The sequence below is a fragment of the Grampus griseus genome (assembly GCF_964374135.1).
Source record: "Grampus griseus genome assembly, chromosome: 9".
In the NCBI taxonomy this organism is placed as follows: Eukaryota; Metazoa; Chordata; class Mammalia; order Artiodactyla; family Delphinidae; genus Grampus; species Grampus griseus.
Genome location: NC_139003.1, coordinates 89207227 through 89228168, shown reverse-complemented (window position 1 = coordinate 89228168; position 20942 = coordinate 89207227). Strand labels below are relative to the sequence as shown.

Sequence of the window (20942 nt, the reverse complement as noted above, 5' to 3'; positions counted from 1 at the left end):
TATAGTTACCTTCACTTTAAATAAGGCTGTCCAGTCCCTAGTCTATAATTGATGTTTTTACCATTCCCATTACAAAGGCATTATTCACCTTTTTTCTTTTGAACCTTTAGTGTTTAACCATTTAAGCTAGGCTTTAGGTTTTATATCTTTAGATCACTATATGTATGCTTAAAATTAAGGGCAGGAAACATATTAGTGAGAAATCTATAAAGTCAGACTTTTGGAAAGGAGCCTTAAATCATAGCTGGTTATTCCTTTAAACCCCCTACATTTCCTGAATTTTTAAATCTATCTGAAACCCACATAACAAATCTGGAAATCCAAAATAACTTTCCCATATTGCAACAAGTTTCCAAATTCTCTTAGGGATTCCCTGTTCAAATCCTTCAATGGAAATTATGGAATAGTCTTCCCTACCATGTGATCAAAGATTCACTTTCTGTGTTCACAAATAGTAATCAAACATTTTTTTGTAATTCAGAGGACCAATAAAATGCCTAAATTTTTCCCTGAGTAAAAAGGACAAGATTTGTATTTACAATCATTCAGAGATTAATGGAGTGACCCCAGGACTCGAATGTGGCCCTGCTATTCTGTGTATTTTTATTTTCTTCCCTTTTTTTTTTTTTAACAGTGGAGGGTCATTGTGCCCCAGAATTGAAAAATTGAAAATATGAACTCCAGTGTTTAATTTCTTGACAGAAAGAAAAATCCATGGAATTCCCCTGATTACTGAAAACTAAAATCTGAGCTATTTATGAGTAACTCCCTCCAGGAAACTAAAAAGCTTTCCCTCCCTGAAAAATGAACTCTCAAGAGCTGGTGCCACTCCTTTCTCCCCTTCACTGTATAAACCATGAGATCTACTTTTGGCTGAACCTTAACTTATTTTAAAAGGTTTTTTAATTGAAAGCGTTTACTAAAAGCCTTAGTGGAGGTATTTTTATTTGTGGAATAAATGGGATGATGTGAAGAATAACTTCACCTACAGAAGATGGCAAGAATAACTTCACCTACAGATCAAGCTGTTGTACATTGTTAGAAATGATTATCTTTTAATAGCCCTGTAAAGGTTTTTCTATCCATTCATTCAAAAATATTTATTCAGTGCCTACTATTGGTTGACCACTGTGCTAGTTGATAAGGATACAAAGATATAAAATATTTTCACATACTCTCGTTTTTGTCCAAGTCATTAAATAGAAGAGTAAAATTCTCATAGTTCAGTCACAACTGATTAAATATCAGTGTTAGAATCTCTATACCTCTAAGTGGACAATTAGTCCTGTCTTCTGACTCTCCTGGGAAACTAAATGCCTAGATTAGTACCTTATGTATATTCAACAGGAACATCATCATTCATTCTTGGATGGCTAACAAAACCAGCCGACTCCTAAGCCAGAACAAAGATCAAAGTACAAAACCAGTAAGATCTCTTTAGAAATCTTTACATATGTAAATTCTACTCTTTCACTAAAACAGATATAAAGAATTTTTTATCACTAATATATTATTTATATATAATAAAATATAAAATGAGGTTTATATTTTATATAATGGATATAAAATCTTTATATATATATAAAGAACATCTGTTCATAAGACACTTCCATGATAAAACTGACATTAAAAAATTAGTTTCTTTAAATAGCACCTACTTTTGGTTAGACAGATATGATATACACACACACATATTACACATAAACTATGCCCAGATAGGTCAAGAAGTTGTCTACTAACATCCAAATGTCTTTTCAGCAGTTTGTAAAATACTTCTGTCTTTATAAAGAAACATCAAGTTCTAGTTTGTTAGTTAAAAAAAAAAACTAGATAAATCCTATTTAGGGGTGAAATTAAACAATGTATTTCCCTGGATTCCACCACATCTGGTACACCAATGACTACTGTGCTGGACTAAGAAAGGTAGGAGATAAAGCACATGGCACTGCTTAAATATTTAAAATATTGCTGTTGGGGGAATACCCTGGTTGCGCAGTGGTTAGGTCTCTAAGCTTTCCACTACCCCGCACTCCACGCCCCTCCCTCTTCCCCAAGCCTCTCGGTGCGGCCAAAAAAAAAAAAAAAAAATCGCTCTTCAAAATGTTAAAAGGTAATGAAATCATTCAAATCAAGTACTCAAATTAGAAAATGGAGCACATAGATGGACTAAAATAGTTAAGTGCCCAAACTTTTCAGGTAGTATCTTTCTTGGCAGATTATTTAAACTCTTATACAAATATCCTTCCATATATCTTAGTATACTTTATTAAATGAGCTAATTTTATAATTATCTTAGTTCAAAGTACTCAGGTAAACTCAAATTGTAAGGAATTGCCTGGGAATTAAATGATGAGGGCCCTTTCAAGACTGAGAAATATGTCTTTTGTGTTTGTAATTTTTGATGCAATTAAAAGTTTAGATTTTCCTCACATGACCATAAAGCAAGACCTTTCTTCAGTGGTTGATATGTGGGTGACATAACGCAATCACCATTAGGAGGAAGAATCAAGGATTGTTGAAACACACAGATACAGAGAACAGAGTAGTGGTTACTAGAGGGAAAGGGGCGCGGTGGGGGGAGGGAAAAATGGGTTAAGCGGATCAACTGTATGGTGACAGATGGAAACTAAATTTTTGGTAGTGAGCACGCTGTAGTGTATTCCGAAGTAGAAATAGGTTGTACATATGAAACATATAATGTTATAAACCAATGTTACCGCAATAAAAAATTTAAAAAGAAGAATTGTTGGGTTTCTGAGATAGGTAGGGTTTCTGGCTGGGATACCTGTGGTGTGTCAGTGCTATTGTCAATGCTGTTGACAGAGATAGGGAATGTTGGAAAAAACAGAGATGGGCACTGGGAGAAGGGGAAAGGATGGGGTCAAGTTCAGATGATGAGCTCCCTGTGCAGGCAGGAAATTTTTGTACCCAGTTCCTGTAAGCAGCTGAACGTATTTGTCTGGCGTTTAGGACAGCCAAGTCTAGAGAAATAAACGTGGGTGTCCTCAGCCCTCAAAAAGTTTTTGTAAGTTGTGCAATTTAGTATTACTGAAAATGTATTAGAGAAGGCAACAATTCTATTAAAAAATTTTTTTTGGATGTGGACCATTTTTAAAGTCTTTATTGAATTTGTTACTATATATATATATATATTTTTTAATGTTTTGGTTTATTGGCCAAGAGGTATGTGGGATCTTAGCTCCCCAACCAGGGATTGAACCCGCACTCCCTGCATTGGAAGGCGAAGTCTTAACCACTGGACCACCAGGGAAGTCCTGCAACAATTCTATTTAATCCCACTTCCACTTCATAAAATCAAGAAGCAGAAATGTAACGGTTTTCATCTGCTCAAAGGACAGTTCTCAGGTCTTTCATTGCAAATTTTCTAGAATTCCTGTATCTGAACTGTTTAACACAAACTTCCACACATTTTCTTTTATGTCTGTTTGGTATCCTAGGCCTTTCTCTATGTATTGATACTTTCTTTTAGTTGCCAGTAAGATGTAGCTCATTTTAGAGACAACTCTGATAAAAAGCAATTAAGATCATAGGAGTAATATATATTTAAATGTGCTACACTTAACATTTTTGCTTACATTTAGCTCCCCCCAAATTCACATTATTTCATCCTTCCATATTTCTTATGCATCTTTCTGTCTGGTCCATATCGTATGCATCGTTTTGTCCAGGCATAGATACCTGCTGAACAGGTGAATAAAAGGAGAAAATAAGCAGCATGAATTTTCTTATTAGTATATAGTGTATCATATGTTATGCTGTAGGTTATATGTTGTTTTGAATGTTGACCCTGTTAAAAAGCTTCCATGTGCTTTATGTGTCACTTGCTGTGTAGATTCATCACTATTTTTTGAGAACAGATCTCATCTTCTTATGCGTATAAGCACTATCTTATAATTCATTTTGATTCCCTCACGGTGCCAATCACACAAAGGCAGACAGTATTTGTCTCATTAATACACGCCAACTCCTTCAAGTTACAAAGCATATCAAAATGTGTGCTATAGTAATAAAAATATGGAAGATAAAATTTCAGTTCAGCTTTAAAGGGCAATTAAAAGATTTGCCAAAGATGTCTTTACAGGGAGCACCTCTCCTAAGATAATTAAGATATTATTTGGCTTTAAAAAATGTCATTCATATACATTTCAAGAATACAGTCATTTTGTAAAGAGCGTTCCACTTGTATTAAATGTCAGCTTTCGGCCTAAAAGATGCAGTGCAGTTCTAGTGATACATGGCTCACTCTCTTGTTCCTCAGCAGGGACTGTCGTAGGTTTTAAGGCAGAGATGGAAAATCAGCAGTTAGAAGCAACTCTATCCAAGATTTTCCCTGGGCATATTTACTGCTCATAAACTCACTCAAGGGTTCTACTTTGTAAGATTTTTTTATGTGAAATAGAAAACATAGAGGGTTTCACTTCTGGGTTGTTACAGTCAAGCGTCAAGGCTGCTTTTGTCCTTTCAGAGACCATTTCCAGCTCACTCTTAACCTTCTGCTTGGAAAAAAGGAAAAAAGGCCATTTTTGTTTTTCCAATTGTGACCAAAGCCAAGTGCCTGATGTACATTGAGGCCAAACATATCGGAGTTTGGAGCAGAAAAAGGTTTACTGCAGGCCAAGCAAAGAGAATGGGGGGCTCGTGTTAAATAAAAAAAAAAAAACCAAACTCCCCGCTGGGTTTCAGGGAAGAGTTTTTAGTCAAAATTTGAGGTGAGGACACAGGGTGTGACTTTCTTCTGATTGGTTGGTGGTGAGGTAATAGGGCGGGGCTTCAGGAATCTTGAGCTCAGCCTGAAGTTACCATCCTCCACGTGCTTGGGGACCTTAGTTCCTGTAGAAGAACTCAGAGATGTACCAGATTGTTACGTGTATCTCTTCAAGAGGAACCACGACCCTGCCCCTTCTCTGCACTGTTGTTTCTTTACTGCTTTTTCTTTCTTCCCATTCCCTCACTTCCCTAATTAGTAACATTGAATCTGCCCTCTGGAACTCAGGGAAAGTCTAGGAGGCTGAAGCCTTTTCCTACAAACAAGAAGCGGGACAGGAAAGGCTTTTGTTGTGTACCCCACAGGTCCTGCTTGTTGCACAATTTAGAGTAATAAATGCATCTACTTTAAAGACTCAGTTATAATTGGTACTAACAGAACATTTCACATATTACATTTTGCAGTGACGTTTTAATCTTTTTGGAAAACGGCAAGACCCAGCTGTGGTTAAATCAGAATCTGGGAACAACACCTAACAGGTGGCCTTTCATTTTTAAGGTGGAGACAATTACCTCCGTATCATCCACCATCACATCTTCCCTTATATAAGTTACATGCTTCTTCAGGATTTCCTAGGCAACTTTAAATTTACAAACTTAGAGCATAAAAAAGGGACAGGAAGACCCAGATCTGTTGGTCAAATAGTTTTCCTTGGAAACTCTGTACACATTTCTCTATATACTAGGCTCAAACATCATTAAGAGAATATGAGTGTGGACAAAAAAACATTACCTACCATTTCAGTAAACAAAGAATGTTGCCTGCCCTCAAGCCAGTAGCCACGGTGCCACCCATACCAGTGCGCCCTGAGGGGAATTCAGGATGGAGAAAAACACGATACTGGCCCTAGATAATTAAGATATATATCAGAGGAATAATTTCAATGAGCCCAGACTCTTGCATCTCCCCATACATAGAAAAGCACTAAAATCACTGAGGTCTTTTTGTGTGTGTGTGATTAGCAGTAATCTTTTGATGTCTGACTACATTTTTGTTTTTTCAGCAAAAACTCCTATATATCCTGGCCCCTCCCTTACCTCTTTGGAACAGTCCCTCAGAGCTATCTGAGAGGCTGTTGCCTGGGCTGTAGCCCTCAGTAAGGTCCCCAAATAAATATATTAATATCTCACAACTTTTAGGCTGTGTGGGTTTTTTTTTCTGTTGAAGTGACAGACCAAGAATTGCAGGAGGAAGCAAGAGATCTCGATTGCCCGTGAGTTCTGCCATGGATGCACAAAGTAAATGATTTGGATGGAATCACTGATTTTTCTCACTTATACAAATGGGATTGTTAACCTCTCATAATTATTGTTGGGCACACAAGTCCTCCACAAACACCTGGTTTACCTTATTGCTAACATTTCCATTATTCATTTTATTTTCAAGGTGTTTTTTTTTAAATACTCGTAAAGACTAACAACTATATAGTTTCAGTTGCTCAACCAGTTTTGCTGCCTTGAAAAGTATCATGGAAGAGGTAAGGTCTCAACTCTTTCTCCAATTTCCTTCTTTCTTTCTCTTTTTTTCCTCCAATTTCTTCTCATCAAAATTCTTTCTGATATTCAACATGAGGCTGTACCTCACACTTTTATTTTAGAAGGCAGCATTCCTTATCATTCTATTTCTCCCTTATATATTAATAATCCTGTTTCTCCCTTATGTATTAATAGTTTTATTTCTCTCAGGCATTAACATTTTATTTAGATAGGAGAATCCCTTTTTCAGTTGTTTAAGCTTGATAATACAGCTTATCCAGATGTATTACTTACCACGCTAGGCTTATACATTATTCATATTCTTTAAGAATGCCAAAGGCCATCTAGTCCTTGTTACAAATATAACATTTCTTGAAAAAAATTAGGAAAAATTATATCCATATTTTAAAGATGCTTTAGAAAGGAAAAGGACTTAGCACTTAATCCTACATATTTCAGTAAAATCCAAAATTCCTTGCTTCATGCCATATGTTTCACTTGCAGCATTTTAAATAGGCTGCTAGCCAGGGTTTAAAGAATGAACCAAAAACACATTCACACAGCATGCGTCACAAGTAGTATTTATGTTAAAGTATATGCACCAAGACATATACTACCAAATGTCAAATAGATAGCTAGTGGGAAGCAGCCGCATAGCACAGGGAGATCAGCTCGGTGCTTTGTGACCACTTAGAGGGGTGGGATAGGGAGGCTGGGAGGGAGACGCAAGAGGGAAGAGATATGGGGACATATGTATATGTGTAGCTGATTCACTTTGTTATAAAGCAGAAACTAACACACCATTGTAAAGCAATTATACTCCAATAAAGATGTTTAAAAAAATTAAAAAATAAAAGTATATGCACCAAGCCCTAGTTCATATCGAAAGGCAGGACACACACGCACGCGCACACGCACTCTCTCTCTCTCTCTCTCTACATAAAGGGAAGCACCTTTGTGTTAAGAGTGTCCTCCCATAATTCTTAGCAACATAATGCATCCTTGAATGAAACATCAACAGAGAATTTCCAAATAGTAAGGACTCTTGGTCTGTGATTAAATAATGGCATTCACAACTCAAACTTGCGGTGTTTTAATTACTTTAACACATAAATTCCCTAGTGTGCTAGATTTACTTGGTTATTCTAAATGTCCGAATTAGTCTGTAACATACCACAACTATTTAAATCACATATGACCAATAGTTAGGATTTTTAAAAACCTATTGCCCTACAGAACCATACCTCCTTGCTGCATGATGCTCAGGGCTTACCTTTCACATATGCCCTATCTCTGTCATGCTTTTCACATAGTACAATGTGCACTGTGGAAGTCACATTAAAGAAACAAGTGGAAAAAAAAACTCATTGAAAACACTTTATTATAAAAGTGTGCTTTATTATAAGGAAATTTTAAATATAACCAACAATACTGAAAATAATGTAACTGGCATTTACAGCCTTGGTCAGAGTTCTTTATTAAACAGGCATTTGTAGTTAACAATCAGCTTATGCAACAAAACAGGTAACCTGAAAAAGTGAATAAAATTGAGAATACAGAATGATGAACGAGGAATTTGGGGTTCTTTGTGTTTTTTGTTTAGCAGACATGGCTTTTAAAATCTGAAATAGAAAACAAGTCCTCTTCATGTAGTAAGCTCTCTTCCTGCGGGAAAGTTTGCAAAATTGTTAAAACTGTTCTAAAATGTGGCTGAAGGTATACTTTACATACTTCTTATATATACATATCTGATTAACATATTTTAACCACGTTTTCATTATACAAGCAAGACCATAAACATTCTCTAGTAAGACCACACTAGCCACAGAATCTTTTTACCCATGTATATATTTCTTTGAAACATGTTTCCCAAAATGAAATTGCTCATTTAAAAGGGAACAACTGGTTAGAATTAATCTCTCTAGACGTTGGGGTCATGTAGGCCTAGAAATCTTGTAAGAATATATTCCTTTGGTTGAACATAATTAAATTCATTTTATGTAGCAGAATAATCATGTCAATTGTCAACAAAAATCTATTCAGTTGAGTTCATTCTGCACTTTTGAGAGTCTACATTAAAGCAAGTGGCAAGGCCTAATGGTATATATGGAATGGACAGAAATTCCTTTTATGTTTATATATGTTTTACTTATAAAAATTTATTTCTCCCACCTTGGAGGAAACCCCTGGGAGCAGATGTCTGAAAAGGATTGTATTATGTACATCTAGTGAAGAACACAGAGCTATCTTAAGGGCATGTTGATAAGGACCCCAAATATTTTTGGTATAGGAGACTTTTTTTTTTAGCATATATAAGATCTTAGGCTTTCAGAAGACAACACATAAGTTAAAAGAGCATTTAAAAATATTTGTGACAGGGATTCCCTGGTGGTGCAGTGGTTGAGAGTCTGCCTGCCGATGCAGGGGACACGGGTTCGTGCCCTGGTCTGGGAAGATCCCACATGCCGTGGAGCAGCTGGGCCCATGAGCCATGGCCGTTGAGCCTGCACGTCCGGAGCCTGTGCTCCGCAACGGGAGAGGCCACAACAGTGAGAGGCCCGCATACCGCAAAAAAAAAAAAAAAAAAAAAAAAATTTGTGACATTAAACGTCAAACTCAAATTTTTAAAGATAACAAATACAGAGAACTGCAAAACGGAAAAAGGAAGCATAGATAGATGCTTTATGAGAAAAATAATGACCTTTCACCTAAAAAGAGTCTTCCCTATTATTGTAATGATTAAACTGCCTGTCCTTAAAACCACTGGAATATGTAGGTTACTGACATTATGCCAAAGAAGTCAAAAGGTACTTTATTGCAAAAATAGAAAAGGTCTTAAAATTGCATATGATGTTTTATACCATTTCACCAATAGGCCAAGGCCAGTACATAACTTACCAAGCCAGAAAAACTCGAAAACAAACATTACTAAATTGTACGTACTATATATAGTGAGTTGTAAAAAGAATGTGATGCCATGCTGTATAGCATGATTCACTGCCAAGTTCCCTCTTACATGGGCGTAGTCATAACATATCAATCTGAGTGAGTCAAAATGAACACACATTGCCTATGACAACATCCTTTAATTATCTTCTTAAACACAGATACTTTCAGTATATTATAATCATCTGAATAAACCTTTCAGTCAAATCATAATTTTGTGGAGTATAAAGTCATTTTATCAGTATGTCGATATTGTTTTGATCTACTCTTTTAGAAAGTGATGTTAAAGCCTATTGACTATTGAATCACTACTCTGTTTACTGATACACTGTAAATGTAAAAAAAGGAAAAAACCTGAAATCACAGAAAATGCTTGGCATCTACACAAACACATTCTCAGTGGACTAACCACTACTGTGTAATTTTGTCACTATAGGTCTTCTTGCTCCATACTTTTGCTTCATGCAGTGGGTTCAACAATATCCATGTTTGTTCCAAACAGGGCAACTAATTGTTCTTCATAGGTAGCGATGTTCCTTTTCATAATCTCCATGCAAGGTCCCAAAAGCCTTTCAAATGCTTGCACATCCATGGCTAAGAAGAGGGGAGAATAAAAGAAAAATAACATTCTTTGCAAATCTGCAGAATTTCTAAGTCATTTATGGTATCTATTCCGCATATGTCAATGACGCAATGGCATTTTTAGATAAATATCAGATACAAGAAGAAGGCATAAAGATAAAAACATTCCACTTCGGAAAGGAAGCAGCCAGTGTTCCTTGGCAATATGATGTCCTATTGGTGGTTCCTGATCCAGGTTAAAAGAATGAGGGACTCTTATGTCAAGACCTTGGAATTTTAAAAATAAACTAGTTTTGATGTCACCACCTTAGTAATATGAACTCAAGGGCAGCAAGGGAGTGCTTTCTATCTCGTTTTCCCTTCTCAGGGTTTACGATGCTACGTTGTGAAGAATCCAAATGTTACCTTTTATGATTTTTATTCTTTTACACTATGGTCAATTCAAAACGGCAGCCAAAATAATGATTTTAGCCACTGTGTAAGTATGTGCTCTATGTCGCTTAGCTTGCCTATCTCGAGCATTTTCTAAAACTGAATTTATAATATACACATGAAAATATGATCACACTATCATACAAATACAAATTAAAGTACTTTTTTTTTGCCTCTCAAATTTGCAGAAGTAAAAAAGGCAATGTTGACAATAGAGTGAACAAACATTGTTGTACTGCTGGTACATGTAAATAAGTACAAATAAAAGTGATCTGGCAATATTTATCAAAAACGATAAAAAGAAAACCCACTTCCAAAAAGCATTTCTCAGGAAAAGTCCTATATGTGGAAAAGTAGTCTCTGCATACACCCACACAAAAAAGCTCTCCCCGACCCCCCAAAATGGAGCCAAAACTCCCCAAATTATTTAACAGTGGGGAATGATTAAATAATTCATAATGTGTATATTTACCTAATGTTACAGTCTGATGTAATAAATATGAGAAAATGCCTAAGCTATAACGGATGAAAAAAGCAGTTTACAAAACTGTTTTAAAACATAAAACCCATACAAATAAAAAAGATGAGAAGGAGTTATAGAATTATAATAGGACGTGGAAATTGCTGGGTGGTGGCGGTATTGGGTGACTCTTACTTTTTCCTACCTTTTCTGTATTTCTCAAATTTAATGTGAATATAATAATTTATTATAGAAAAAAATTAATGGGATTTCACTCACATCGCCTTTACTCCTACTGTCTAATACCTCTACTCAGGGAAATTACCTGTCAGCTTCTAATTGTCTTCTTTTTCATCCAAGTATAACCCTTGATTAATATTATATTATTTAAAACCTTTGACCAAGTCAATTCTCTAAGAAAATTCTGAGGATATTTGCAAATCTTAAGAACATCGAAGCTAAATTTATGCTACTGAACTGTGGATGAAGAGCACAGAGTGGCTAATTACTTCTGAATCATTTCCTTGAAGAAAATGTCACCTAGGGACTTCCCCGGTGGTTCAGTGGTAAAGAATCCGCCTTACAATGCGGGGAATGCAGGTTCCATCCCTGGTCAGGGACCTAAGATCCCACAAGCCACGGGGCAACTAAGCCCGCACACCACAGCTACTGAGCTCACGCGCCTCAACTAGAGCCCCCGTGCTGCAAACTACAGAGCCCACACGCTCTGGAACCCATGCGCCACAACCAGAGAAGAGAAAACCCACACGCCACAACTAGAGAGACGCCCGCGCATCGCAACGAAAGATCCCGCGTGCCGCAACGAAGAACCCATGCACCACAACTAAGACCCGACACAGCCAAAAACAAATAAAAATAAATAAATAATAAAAATAAATCTTTTAAAAAAGAGAGAAAATGTCACCTGTACTGATATCTCCTGAACTATATTTTTCATTATTAAACTAAGTTATGTCTCATATATAAAATCTCAGCTATATATAGATGTCTTCCAGCTGAAGATGGCATTTCTGCTGAGCTGCTGTGTGGTACACAGAAGTAATAAACAGCTGAACAAGATTTTATTGTGCTCCGACAAGCTTGAACCTTTGATTCCTAGTACAAGACGAGTAAGTATTCTTACAGACATTCCAGCTTGCCCTTCAAAGCTTAGTGTATCTTATAAAAATGCTGTTTGAGCCTTCCTTTTTTGAGGAACACAGTGTATGTTGTTTATTTAAAAAATTCGATATAAAACTTGGTACTCAGGATTCTTATTTTAACGACATACTAAAATGTTATTTCATGCCTATAAAAAAGAACACAAAATTATAAGTGTGTGAAAAATTTTAAAGGAAAAATGTTGGCTTCTACAAATCGACTTTATAATGCAATGAATCCTAACCTTGTTGTATTTTGTGGGGACCATAAAACTTGTGAACCCAGTAAGATAATCTGTACAACATGAATACGTACAATGCAGACAGAATGATTTCAACCAGGGTAAGCATGCCCAGGGCTGCGTGAGTCCTACCTAAACATTTGACGGTCCCGATGGCGTGTGCGGAAGCAGCTCGGGGCTTGTTAGTTACCAGAGCAAGTTCTCCAAAGTACTGTCCCCGAGAGCACCGAGCGATTTCTACTGCACCGTTCTCCTCCGCCTCTGACTTACCCTGACAAGGTGATGGAAAGTATTAACTTTGACTCAGCTTAAGAAAAGTAAAAGTTAACCTTAGTCTAAACATCAGAAGGAAAATCTATTATGTTTCTTGCTCATATTTCATGGATTTTTAGGACTTACCTTCCTTTTCATGGTAATTTTCACTTCTCCAGATTCTACAATGAAAAAAGAATCAGCCAAGTCTCCCTATCAGAAAAAAACAAAAACTGAGGGTGAAAATGCAAGTTTAGCTGACGGCAATCCCGGCGCCCGTCACACCCCTGAAATCAATCCCACCATGATTTGCCTGAAAGGTGAAACCCCACAGGAGCAGGCTATGTCCCCTTCTAAGTTGAGACGTTAAGATCGACAATTACATTGTAACAGCTTCGTTTGTAAAAAATTATCTGAAATGATATACTATCTAGCACGGTATTTCTGCTAAAACTAGCCAAGAAAATATGGCCAACAACACTGAGGTAAGAATTTTGCCTGAACTGCAGCCTGGATAAAGCACATACATAGTTAGAAATGCTAGCACCGTTTCCCAGCAGCATTGCCTCTGTCAGCTGCTCCCATGCTAAAATGTGCCACTCTGTGGGTCCTAATCTACAAGCATCAGCATGGCGACCCAAGATAACCCAGCGACTCCCAAACAGAAGGAAGCAAGCAGACTGCTTAGGGAGCAGTATGTGTGGGCCCAGATGTTTGTCCTGCATCTGGCTGGGGACCAAGCTCTAGATGCCAGTTTACCGACAAGCCACCTCAAGGCCCCAAAAAGATTTCTAAAAGGAAGTGTTGCCATTTCTAACTACACATAGCCATATTCTCGTTTTGGATTTTAAACAAACTGCCTTGACTTCCAAGGATGCCTTCTGAACTAAGTACAGTAGTATAATTACAGAAGATCGCAGATACTGACCTCCCTAAGCCTCTCAAAGTGATTCTGGAGAAACTGAGGTATTTCAAAACTCTTTAGTACAATTCAAGAAATACGGTATCAGATTATATCACAAGGAATGTTGAGTCTCGATTATATTATACTATAGTGCAGACCTGTATGTTTACAAATGCTTAAAAGACAACTAGTATCTAAAGATACCTTTAATAAATTCTAAGTATAGTACACATATCTCCTTTCCCTTACCTTTATATCAGGTTTTCATAAGAGCTTCATGTTAAATTTTCAAGTATCTTAAATCATAATAGGTCTATCGACAGCCATGTAATTTTGCTTTCAAAACGTGCTCAAATTGCATGTAAAACTAATGAATTAAGTCCTGTAGGTTGTGCCAATGTCACGTTCCTAGGTTTGATATTGCACTAGCGATGCAAGATGCACTGGGAGAAACTGGGTGAAGAGTTCGTGGGACTTTTTGCAGCTTCCTGTGAACCTGTAATTATTTCAAAGTAATCTGAAAAAATCATTTCAAAAGTGCTCTATACTTTGCGGTTTTTCAATTTATATCGTAGACCCTCAGCCTTGTTCTCTAATTTGTCTCTATGTTGTCCCAATCTCTGACTGCGCTAATCTGTATGTATGTGGGAAGTGTGGGAGGATTGATTGATTTACTTGTTTATTTGCCTTCTAAAATAATTACTCTTGAGAGACCTTCAAGATGGCGGAGGAGTAAGACGTGCAGATCACCTTCCTCCCCACAAATACATCAGAAATACATCTACATGTGGAACAACTCCTACAGAACCCCTACTGAACGCTGGCAGAAGACCTCAGACTTGCCCAAAGGCAAGAAACTCCCCCTGGTACCTGGGTCGGGCAAAAGAAAACAGAAAAAACAGAGACAAAAGAATAGGGACGGGACCTGCACCAGTGGGAGGGAGCTGTGAAGGAGGAAAGGTTTCCACACACTAAGAAGCCCCTTCACTGGCAGAGACGGGGGTGGGTGGGTGGGGGGAAGCTTCGGAGCTACGGAGGAGAGCACAGCAACGGGTGCGGAGGGTAAAGCGGAGAGATTCCCACACAGAGGATTGGTGCCGACCGGCACTCACCAGCCCGAGAGGCTTGTCTGCTCACCCGCTGGGCCGGGCGGGGCTGGGAGCTGAGGCTCGGGCTTTGGTCAGACCCAGGGAGAGGACTGGGGTTGATGGCATGAACACAGCCTTATTAAGGGGGCTAGTGCGCCACGGCTAGCCAGGAGGGAGTCCGGGGAAAAGTCTGGAGCTGCCAAAGAGGCAAGAGACCATTGTTTCAGGGTGTGTGAGGAGAGGGGATTCAGAGCACCGCCTGAACGAGCCCCAGACACGGGCGTGAGCCGAGGCTAAAAGCATGGACCCCAGAGATGGGCATGAGACGCTAAGGCTCCTGCTGCCGCCACCAAGAAGCCTGTGTGTGAGCACAGGTCACTATCCACACCCCCCTTCCGGGAGCCTGTGCAGCCTGCCACTGCCAGGGTCCCGGGATCCAGGGACAACTTCCCCGGGAGAACGCATGGTGCGCCTCAGGCTGGTGCAACGTCACGCCGGCCTCTGCCGCTGCAGGCTCGCCGTGCGCTCCATACCCCTCCCTCCCCCCGGCCTGAGTGAGCCAGAGCCACCGCATCAGCTGCTCCTTTAACCCCATCCTGTCTGAGCGGGAGCAGACGCCCTCCGGCGACCTACACGCAGAGGAGGGGCCAAATCCAAAGCTGAACCCCAGGAGCTGTGCGAACAAAGAAGAGAAAGGGAAATCTCTCCCAGCAGCCTCAGAAGCAGCGGATTAAAGCTCCACAATCAACTTGATGTACCCTGCATCTGTGGAATACCTGAATAGACAACGAATCATCCCAAATTGAGGAGGTGGACTTTGGGAGCAACTGTAGACGTGGGGTTTGCTTTCTGCATCTAATTTGCTTCTGGTTTTACGTTTATCGCAGTTTAGTATTTAGAGTTTATTATCACTGGTAGAGTTGTTTATTGATTTGGTTGTTCTCTTTCCTTTTTTTTTATAATATATTGGTATATATATTTTTTCCCTTTTTCTCCTTTTGTGAGCATGTATGTGTATGCTTCTTTGTGTGATTTTGTCTGTATAGCTTTGCTTTTACCCTTTCTCCTAGGGTTCTGGCTGTCCCTTTTTTTTTTTTTTTTGGTATAGTTTTTATTTAGGGCTTGTTATCATTGGTAGATTTTTTTTTGGTTTGGTTGCTTTCTTTCCTTTTTCTTTTCTTTATTACTTTTTAATTTTTTTATTCTTAATATTTGTTTTTACTTTTTACTTTAATAACTTTATTTTATTATTATTTTTTCTTTATCCCTTTATTTCTCCCTTTTCTTCTGAGCCGTGTGGCTGACAGGGTCTTAGTGCTCCGGCTGGGTGTCAGGCCTGTGCCTCTGAGATGGGAGAGCCGAGTTCAGGGCATTGGTCCACCATAGACCTCCCAGCTCCACGTAATATCAAATGGCAAAAGCTCTCCCAGAGATCTCCATCTCAACATTAAGACCCAGCTCCACTCAACAACCAGCAAGATGCAGTACTGGACACCCTATGCCAAACAACGAGCAAGACAGGAAAACAACCCCACCCATTAGCAGAGAGGCTGCCTAAAATCATAATAAGGTCACAGACACCCCAAAACACACCACCAGACGTGGTCCTGCCCACCAGAAAGACAAGATCCAGCCTCATCCACCAGAAGAAAGGGACCACTCCCCTCCACCAGGAAGACTACACAACCCACTGAACCAACCTTAGCCACTGGGAGCAGACACCAAAAACAACAGGAACTACGAACGTGCAGCCTGCGAAAAGGAGACCTCAAACACAGTAAGTTAAGCAAAATGAGAAGAAAGAGAAAAACGCAGCAGATGAAGGAGCAAAGTAAAAACCCACCAGACCAAACAAATGAAGAGGAAATAGACAGTCTACCTGAAAAAGAACTCAGAGTAATGATAGTAAAGATGATCCAAAATCTTGGAAATAGAATGGAGAAAATACAAGAAACGTTTAACAAGGACCTAGAAGGACTAAAGAGCAAACAAGCAATGATGAACAACACAATAAATGAAATTAAAAATTCTCTAGGAGGGATCAACAGCAGAATAACTGAGGCAGAAGAACGGATAAGTGACCTGAAAGATAAAATAGTGCAAATAACTACCACAGAGCAGAATGAAGAAAAAAGAATGAAAAATATTGAGGACAGTCTCAGAGACGTCTGGGACAACATTAAATGCACCAACGTTCGAATTACAGGGGTCCCAGAAAAAGAAGACAAAAACAAAGGGACTGAGAAAATATTAGAAGAGATTATACTTGAAAACTTCCCGAATATGGGAAAGGAAATAGTCAATCAAGTCCAGGAAGCACAGAGAGTCCCATACAGGATAAATCCAAGGATGAACACGCCAAGACACATATTAATCAAACTGCCAAAAATTAAATACAAAGAAAAAATATTAAAAGCAGCAAGGGAAAAACAACAAATAACATACAATGGGATCCCCATAAGGTTAACAGCTGATCTTTCAGCACAAACTCTGCAAGCCAGAAGGGAGTGACAGGACATATTTAAAGTGACGAAAGGGAAAAACCTACAACCAAGATTACTCTACCCAGCAAGGATCTCATTCAGATTCGACAGAGAAATTAAAACCTGTGCAGACAAGCAAAAGCTGAGATTTCAGCACCACCAAACCAGCTTTACAAAAAGTGCTAAAGGAACTTCTCTAGGCAGGAAACACAAGAGAAGGAAAAGACCTACAATAACAAACCCAAAACAATTAAGAAAATGGTAATAGGAACATACATATCGATAACTACCTTAAATGTAAATGGATTAAATGCTCCAACCAAAAGACACAGACTGGCTGAATGCATAGAAAAACAAGACCTGTATATATGCTGTCTACAAGAGACCCACGGCAGACCTAGGGACACATACAGACTGAAAGTGAGGGGACGGAAGAGATATTCCATGAAAGTGTAAATCAAAAGAAAGCTGGACGAGCAATTCTCATATCAGACAAAATACTTTAAAGACTATTACAAGAGACAAAGAAGGACACTACATAATGATCAAGGGATCAATCCAAGAAGAAGATATAACAATTACAAATATTTATGCACCCAACATAGGAGCACCTCAATACATAAGGCAAAAGCTAACAGCCATAAAAGGGGAAATCGACAGTAGAACAATCATAGTAGGGGACTTTAACACCCCACTTTCACCAATGAACAGATCATACAAAATGAAAATAAATAAGGAAACACAAGCTTTAAATGACACATTAGACAAGATGGACTTAAATGACATTTATAGGACATTCCATCCAAAAACAACAGAATATATTTTCTATTCAAGTGCTTACGGAACATTCTCCAGGACAGATCATATCTTGGGTCACAAATCAATCCTTGGTAAATTTAAGAAAATTGAAACCATATAAAGTATCTTTCCCGACCACAATGCTATGAGACTAGAGATGTCAATTACATGAAAAAAATCTGTAAAAAGTACAAACACATGGAGGCTAAACAATATACTACTTAATAACCAAGAGATCACTGAAGAAATCAAAAAATACCTAGAAACAAATAACAATGAAAACACGATGACCCAAAACCTATGGGATGCAGCAAAAGCAGTTCTAAGAGGGAAGTTTATAACAATACAATCCTACCTCAAGAAACATCTCAAATAAACAACCTAAACTTACACCTAAAGCAATTAGAGAAAGACGAACAAACCCCCCAAAGTTAGCAGAAGGAAAGAAATCATAAAGATCAGATCAGAAGTAAATGTAAAAGAAATAAAGGAAACGATAGCAAAGATCAATAAAACTAAAAGCTGGTTCTTTGAGAAGATAAACAAAATTGATAAACCATTAGTCAGACTCATCTTTAAAAAAAAGGGAGAAGACTCAAATCAATAGAATTAGAAATCAAAAAGGAGAAGTAACAGCTGACACTGCAGAAATACAAAGGATCCCGAGAGATTACTGCAAGCAACTATATGCCAATAAAATGGACAACCTGGAAGAAATGGACAAATTCTTAGAAATGCACAACCTTCCGAGACTGAATCAGGAAGAAATAGAAAATATAAACAGACTAATCAGAAGCACTGAAATTGAGACTGTGATTAAAAATCTTCCAACAAACAAAAGCCCAGGACCAGATGGCTTCACAGGCAAATTCTATCAAACATTTACAGAAGAGCTAACACCTATCCTTCTCAAACTCTTCCAAAATATAGCAGAGGGAGGAACACTCCCAAACTCATTCTACGAGGCCACCATCACCCTGATACCAAAACCAGACAAAGATGTCACAAAGGAAGAAAACTACAGGCCAGTATCACTGATGAACATAGATGCAAAAATCCTCAACAAAATACTAGCAAACAGAATCCAACAGCACGTCAAAAAGATCACACACCATGATCAAGTGCAGCTTATCCCAGGAATGCAAGGATTCTTCAATATATGCAAATCAATCAATGTGATAAAACATATTAACAAATTGAAGGAGGAAAACCACATGATCATCTCAATAGATGCAGAAAAAGCTTTCGACAAAATTCAACACCCATTTATGATAAAAACCCTCCAGAAAGTGGCTTAGAGGGAACTTACCTCAACACAATAAAGGCCATATATGACAAACCCACAGCCAACATCGTTCTCAATGGTAAAAAACTGAAAGCATTTCCTCTAAGATCAGGAACAAGACAAAGTTGTCCACTCTCACCATTATTATTCGACATAGTTTTGGAAGCTTTAGCCACAGCAATCAGAGATGAAAAAGAAATAAAAGGAATTCAAATTGGAAAAGAAGAAGTAAAGCTGTCACTGTTTGCAGGTGACATGATACTATACACAGAGAATCCTAAAGAGGCTACCAGAAAACTTCTAGAGCTAATCAATGAATTTGGTAAAGTAGCAGGATACAAAATTAATGCAAAGAAATCTCTTGCATTCCTATACACAAATGATGAAAAATCTGAAAGAGAAATTAAGGAAACACTCCCATTTACCACTGCAGCAAAAAGAATAAAATACCTAGGAATAAACCTACCTAAGGAGACAAAAGACCTGTATGCAGAACACTATAAGACACTGATGAAAGAAATTAAAAGATGATACAAACAGATGGAGAGATATACCATGTTCTTGGATTGGAAGAATCAACACTGTGAAAGTGACTATATTACCCAAAGCAATCTACAGATTCAACGCAATCCCTATCAAACTACCAATGGCATTTTTCACAAAACTAGAACAAAAAATTTCACAATTTGTATGGAAACACAAAAGATCCTGAATAGCCAAAGCAGTCTTGAGAAAGAAAAACGCAGCTGGAGGAATCAGGCTCCCTGACTTCAGACTATACTACAAAGCTACAGTAATGAAGGCTGTGTGGTCCTGGCACAAAAAACAAATATAGATCAGTGGAACAGGACAGAAAGCCCAGAGATAAACCCACACACATATGGTCACCTTATCTTTGATAAAGGAGGCAAGAATATACAATGGAGAAAAGACAGCCTCTTCAATAAGTGGTGCTGGGAAAACTGGACAGCTACATGTAAAAGAATGAAATTAGAACACTCCCTAACACCATACACAAAAATAAACTCAAAATGGATTAAAGACCTAAATTAAGGCCAGACACTATAAAACTCTTAGGGGAAAACATAGGCAGAAGATCCTATGACATAAATCACAGCAAGATCCTTTTAGACCCACCTCCTGGACAAATGGAAATAAAAACAAAAATAAACAAATGGGACCTAATGAAACTTAAAAGTTTTTGCACAGCAAAGGAAACCATAAACAAGAGGAAAAGACAACACTCAGAATGGGAGAAAATAGGTGCAAATGAAGCAACTGACAAAGGATTAATCTCCAAAACTTACAAGCAGCTCATGCAGCTCAACATCAAAAAAACAAACAACCGAATCCAAAAATGGGCAGAAGACCTAAACAGATATTTATCCAAAGATGATATACAGATTGCCAACAAAGTCTTGAAAGGATGCTCAACATCACTAATCATTAGAGAAATGCAAATCAAAACTACAATGAGGTATCACCTCACACCAGTCAGAATGGCCATCATCAAAAAATGTAAAAACAATGCTAGAGAGGGTGTGGAAAAAAGGGAACCCTCCTGCACTGTTGGTGGGAATGTAAATTGATACAGCCACTATGGAGAACAGTATGGAGGTTCTTTAAAAAACTAAAAATAGAACTACCATACGACCCCGCAATCCCACTCCTGGGCATATACCTTGATAAAACCATAATTCAAAGAGAGTCATGTACCACAATATTCATTGCAACTCTATTTACAATAGCCAGGACATGGAAGCAACCTATGTGTCCATCGACAGATGAATGGATAAAGATGTGGCACATATAGACAACAGAATATTACTCAGCCATAAAAAGGAATGAAATTGAGTTATTTGTAGTGAGGTGGATGGACCTGAAGTCTGTCATACAGAGTGAAGTACGTCAGAAAGAGAAAAACAAATACCGTATGCTAACACATGTATATGGCATCTAAAAAAAAAAAAGGTTCTGACGAACCTAGGGGCAGGACAGGAATAAAGAGGCAGACGTAGAGAATGGACTTGAGGACACAGGGAGGGGGAA

The 20942-nt window shown here is 38.2% G+C and overlaps 1 protein-coding gene across 1 annotated transcript in view; it reads right to left on the bottom strand.

Moving 5' to 3' along the window:
- Positions 1-7650: 7650 nt before the first annotated feature.
- PRKAR2B (protein kinase cAMP-dependent type II regulatory subunit beta) overlaps positions 7651-20942 on the bottom strand; it is a 110203-nt gene continuing 96911 nt past the window's right edge. The window contains exons 9-11 of the mRNA XM_082662048.1: positions 12483-12548; positions 12216-12354; positions 7651-9801 (exon numbers count right to left, since the gene is read on the bottom strand). Coding sequence (XP_082518174.1) covers positions 9668-9801; positions 12216-12354; positions 12483-12548 — 339 coding nt within the window. The 3' untranslated portion in view covers positions 7651-9667. The remainder of the gene's footprint in view (positions 9802-12215; positions 12355-12482; positions 12549-20942) is intronic.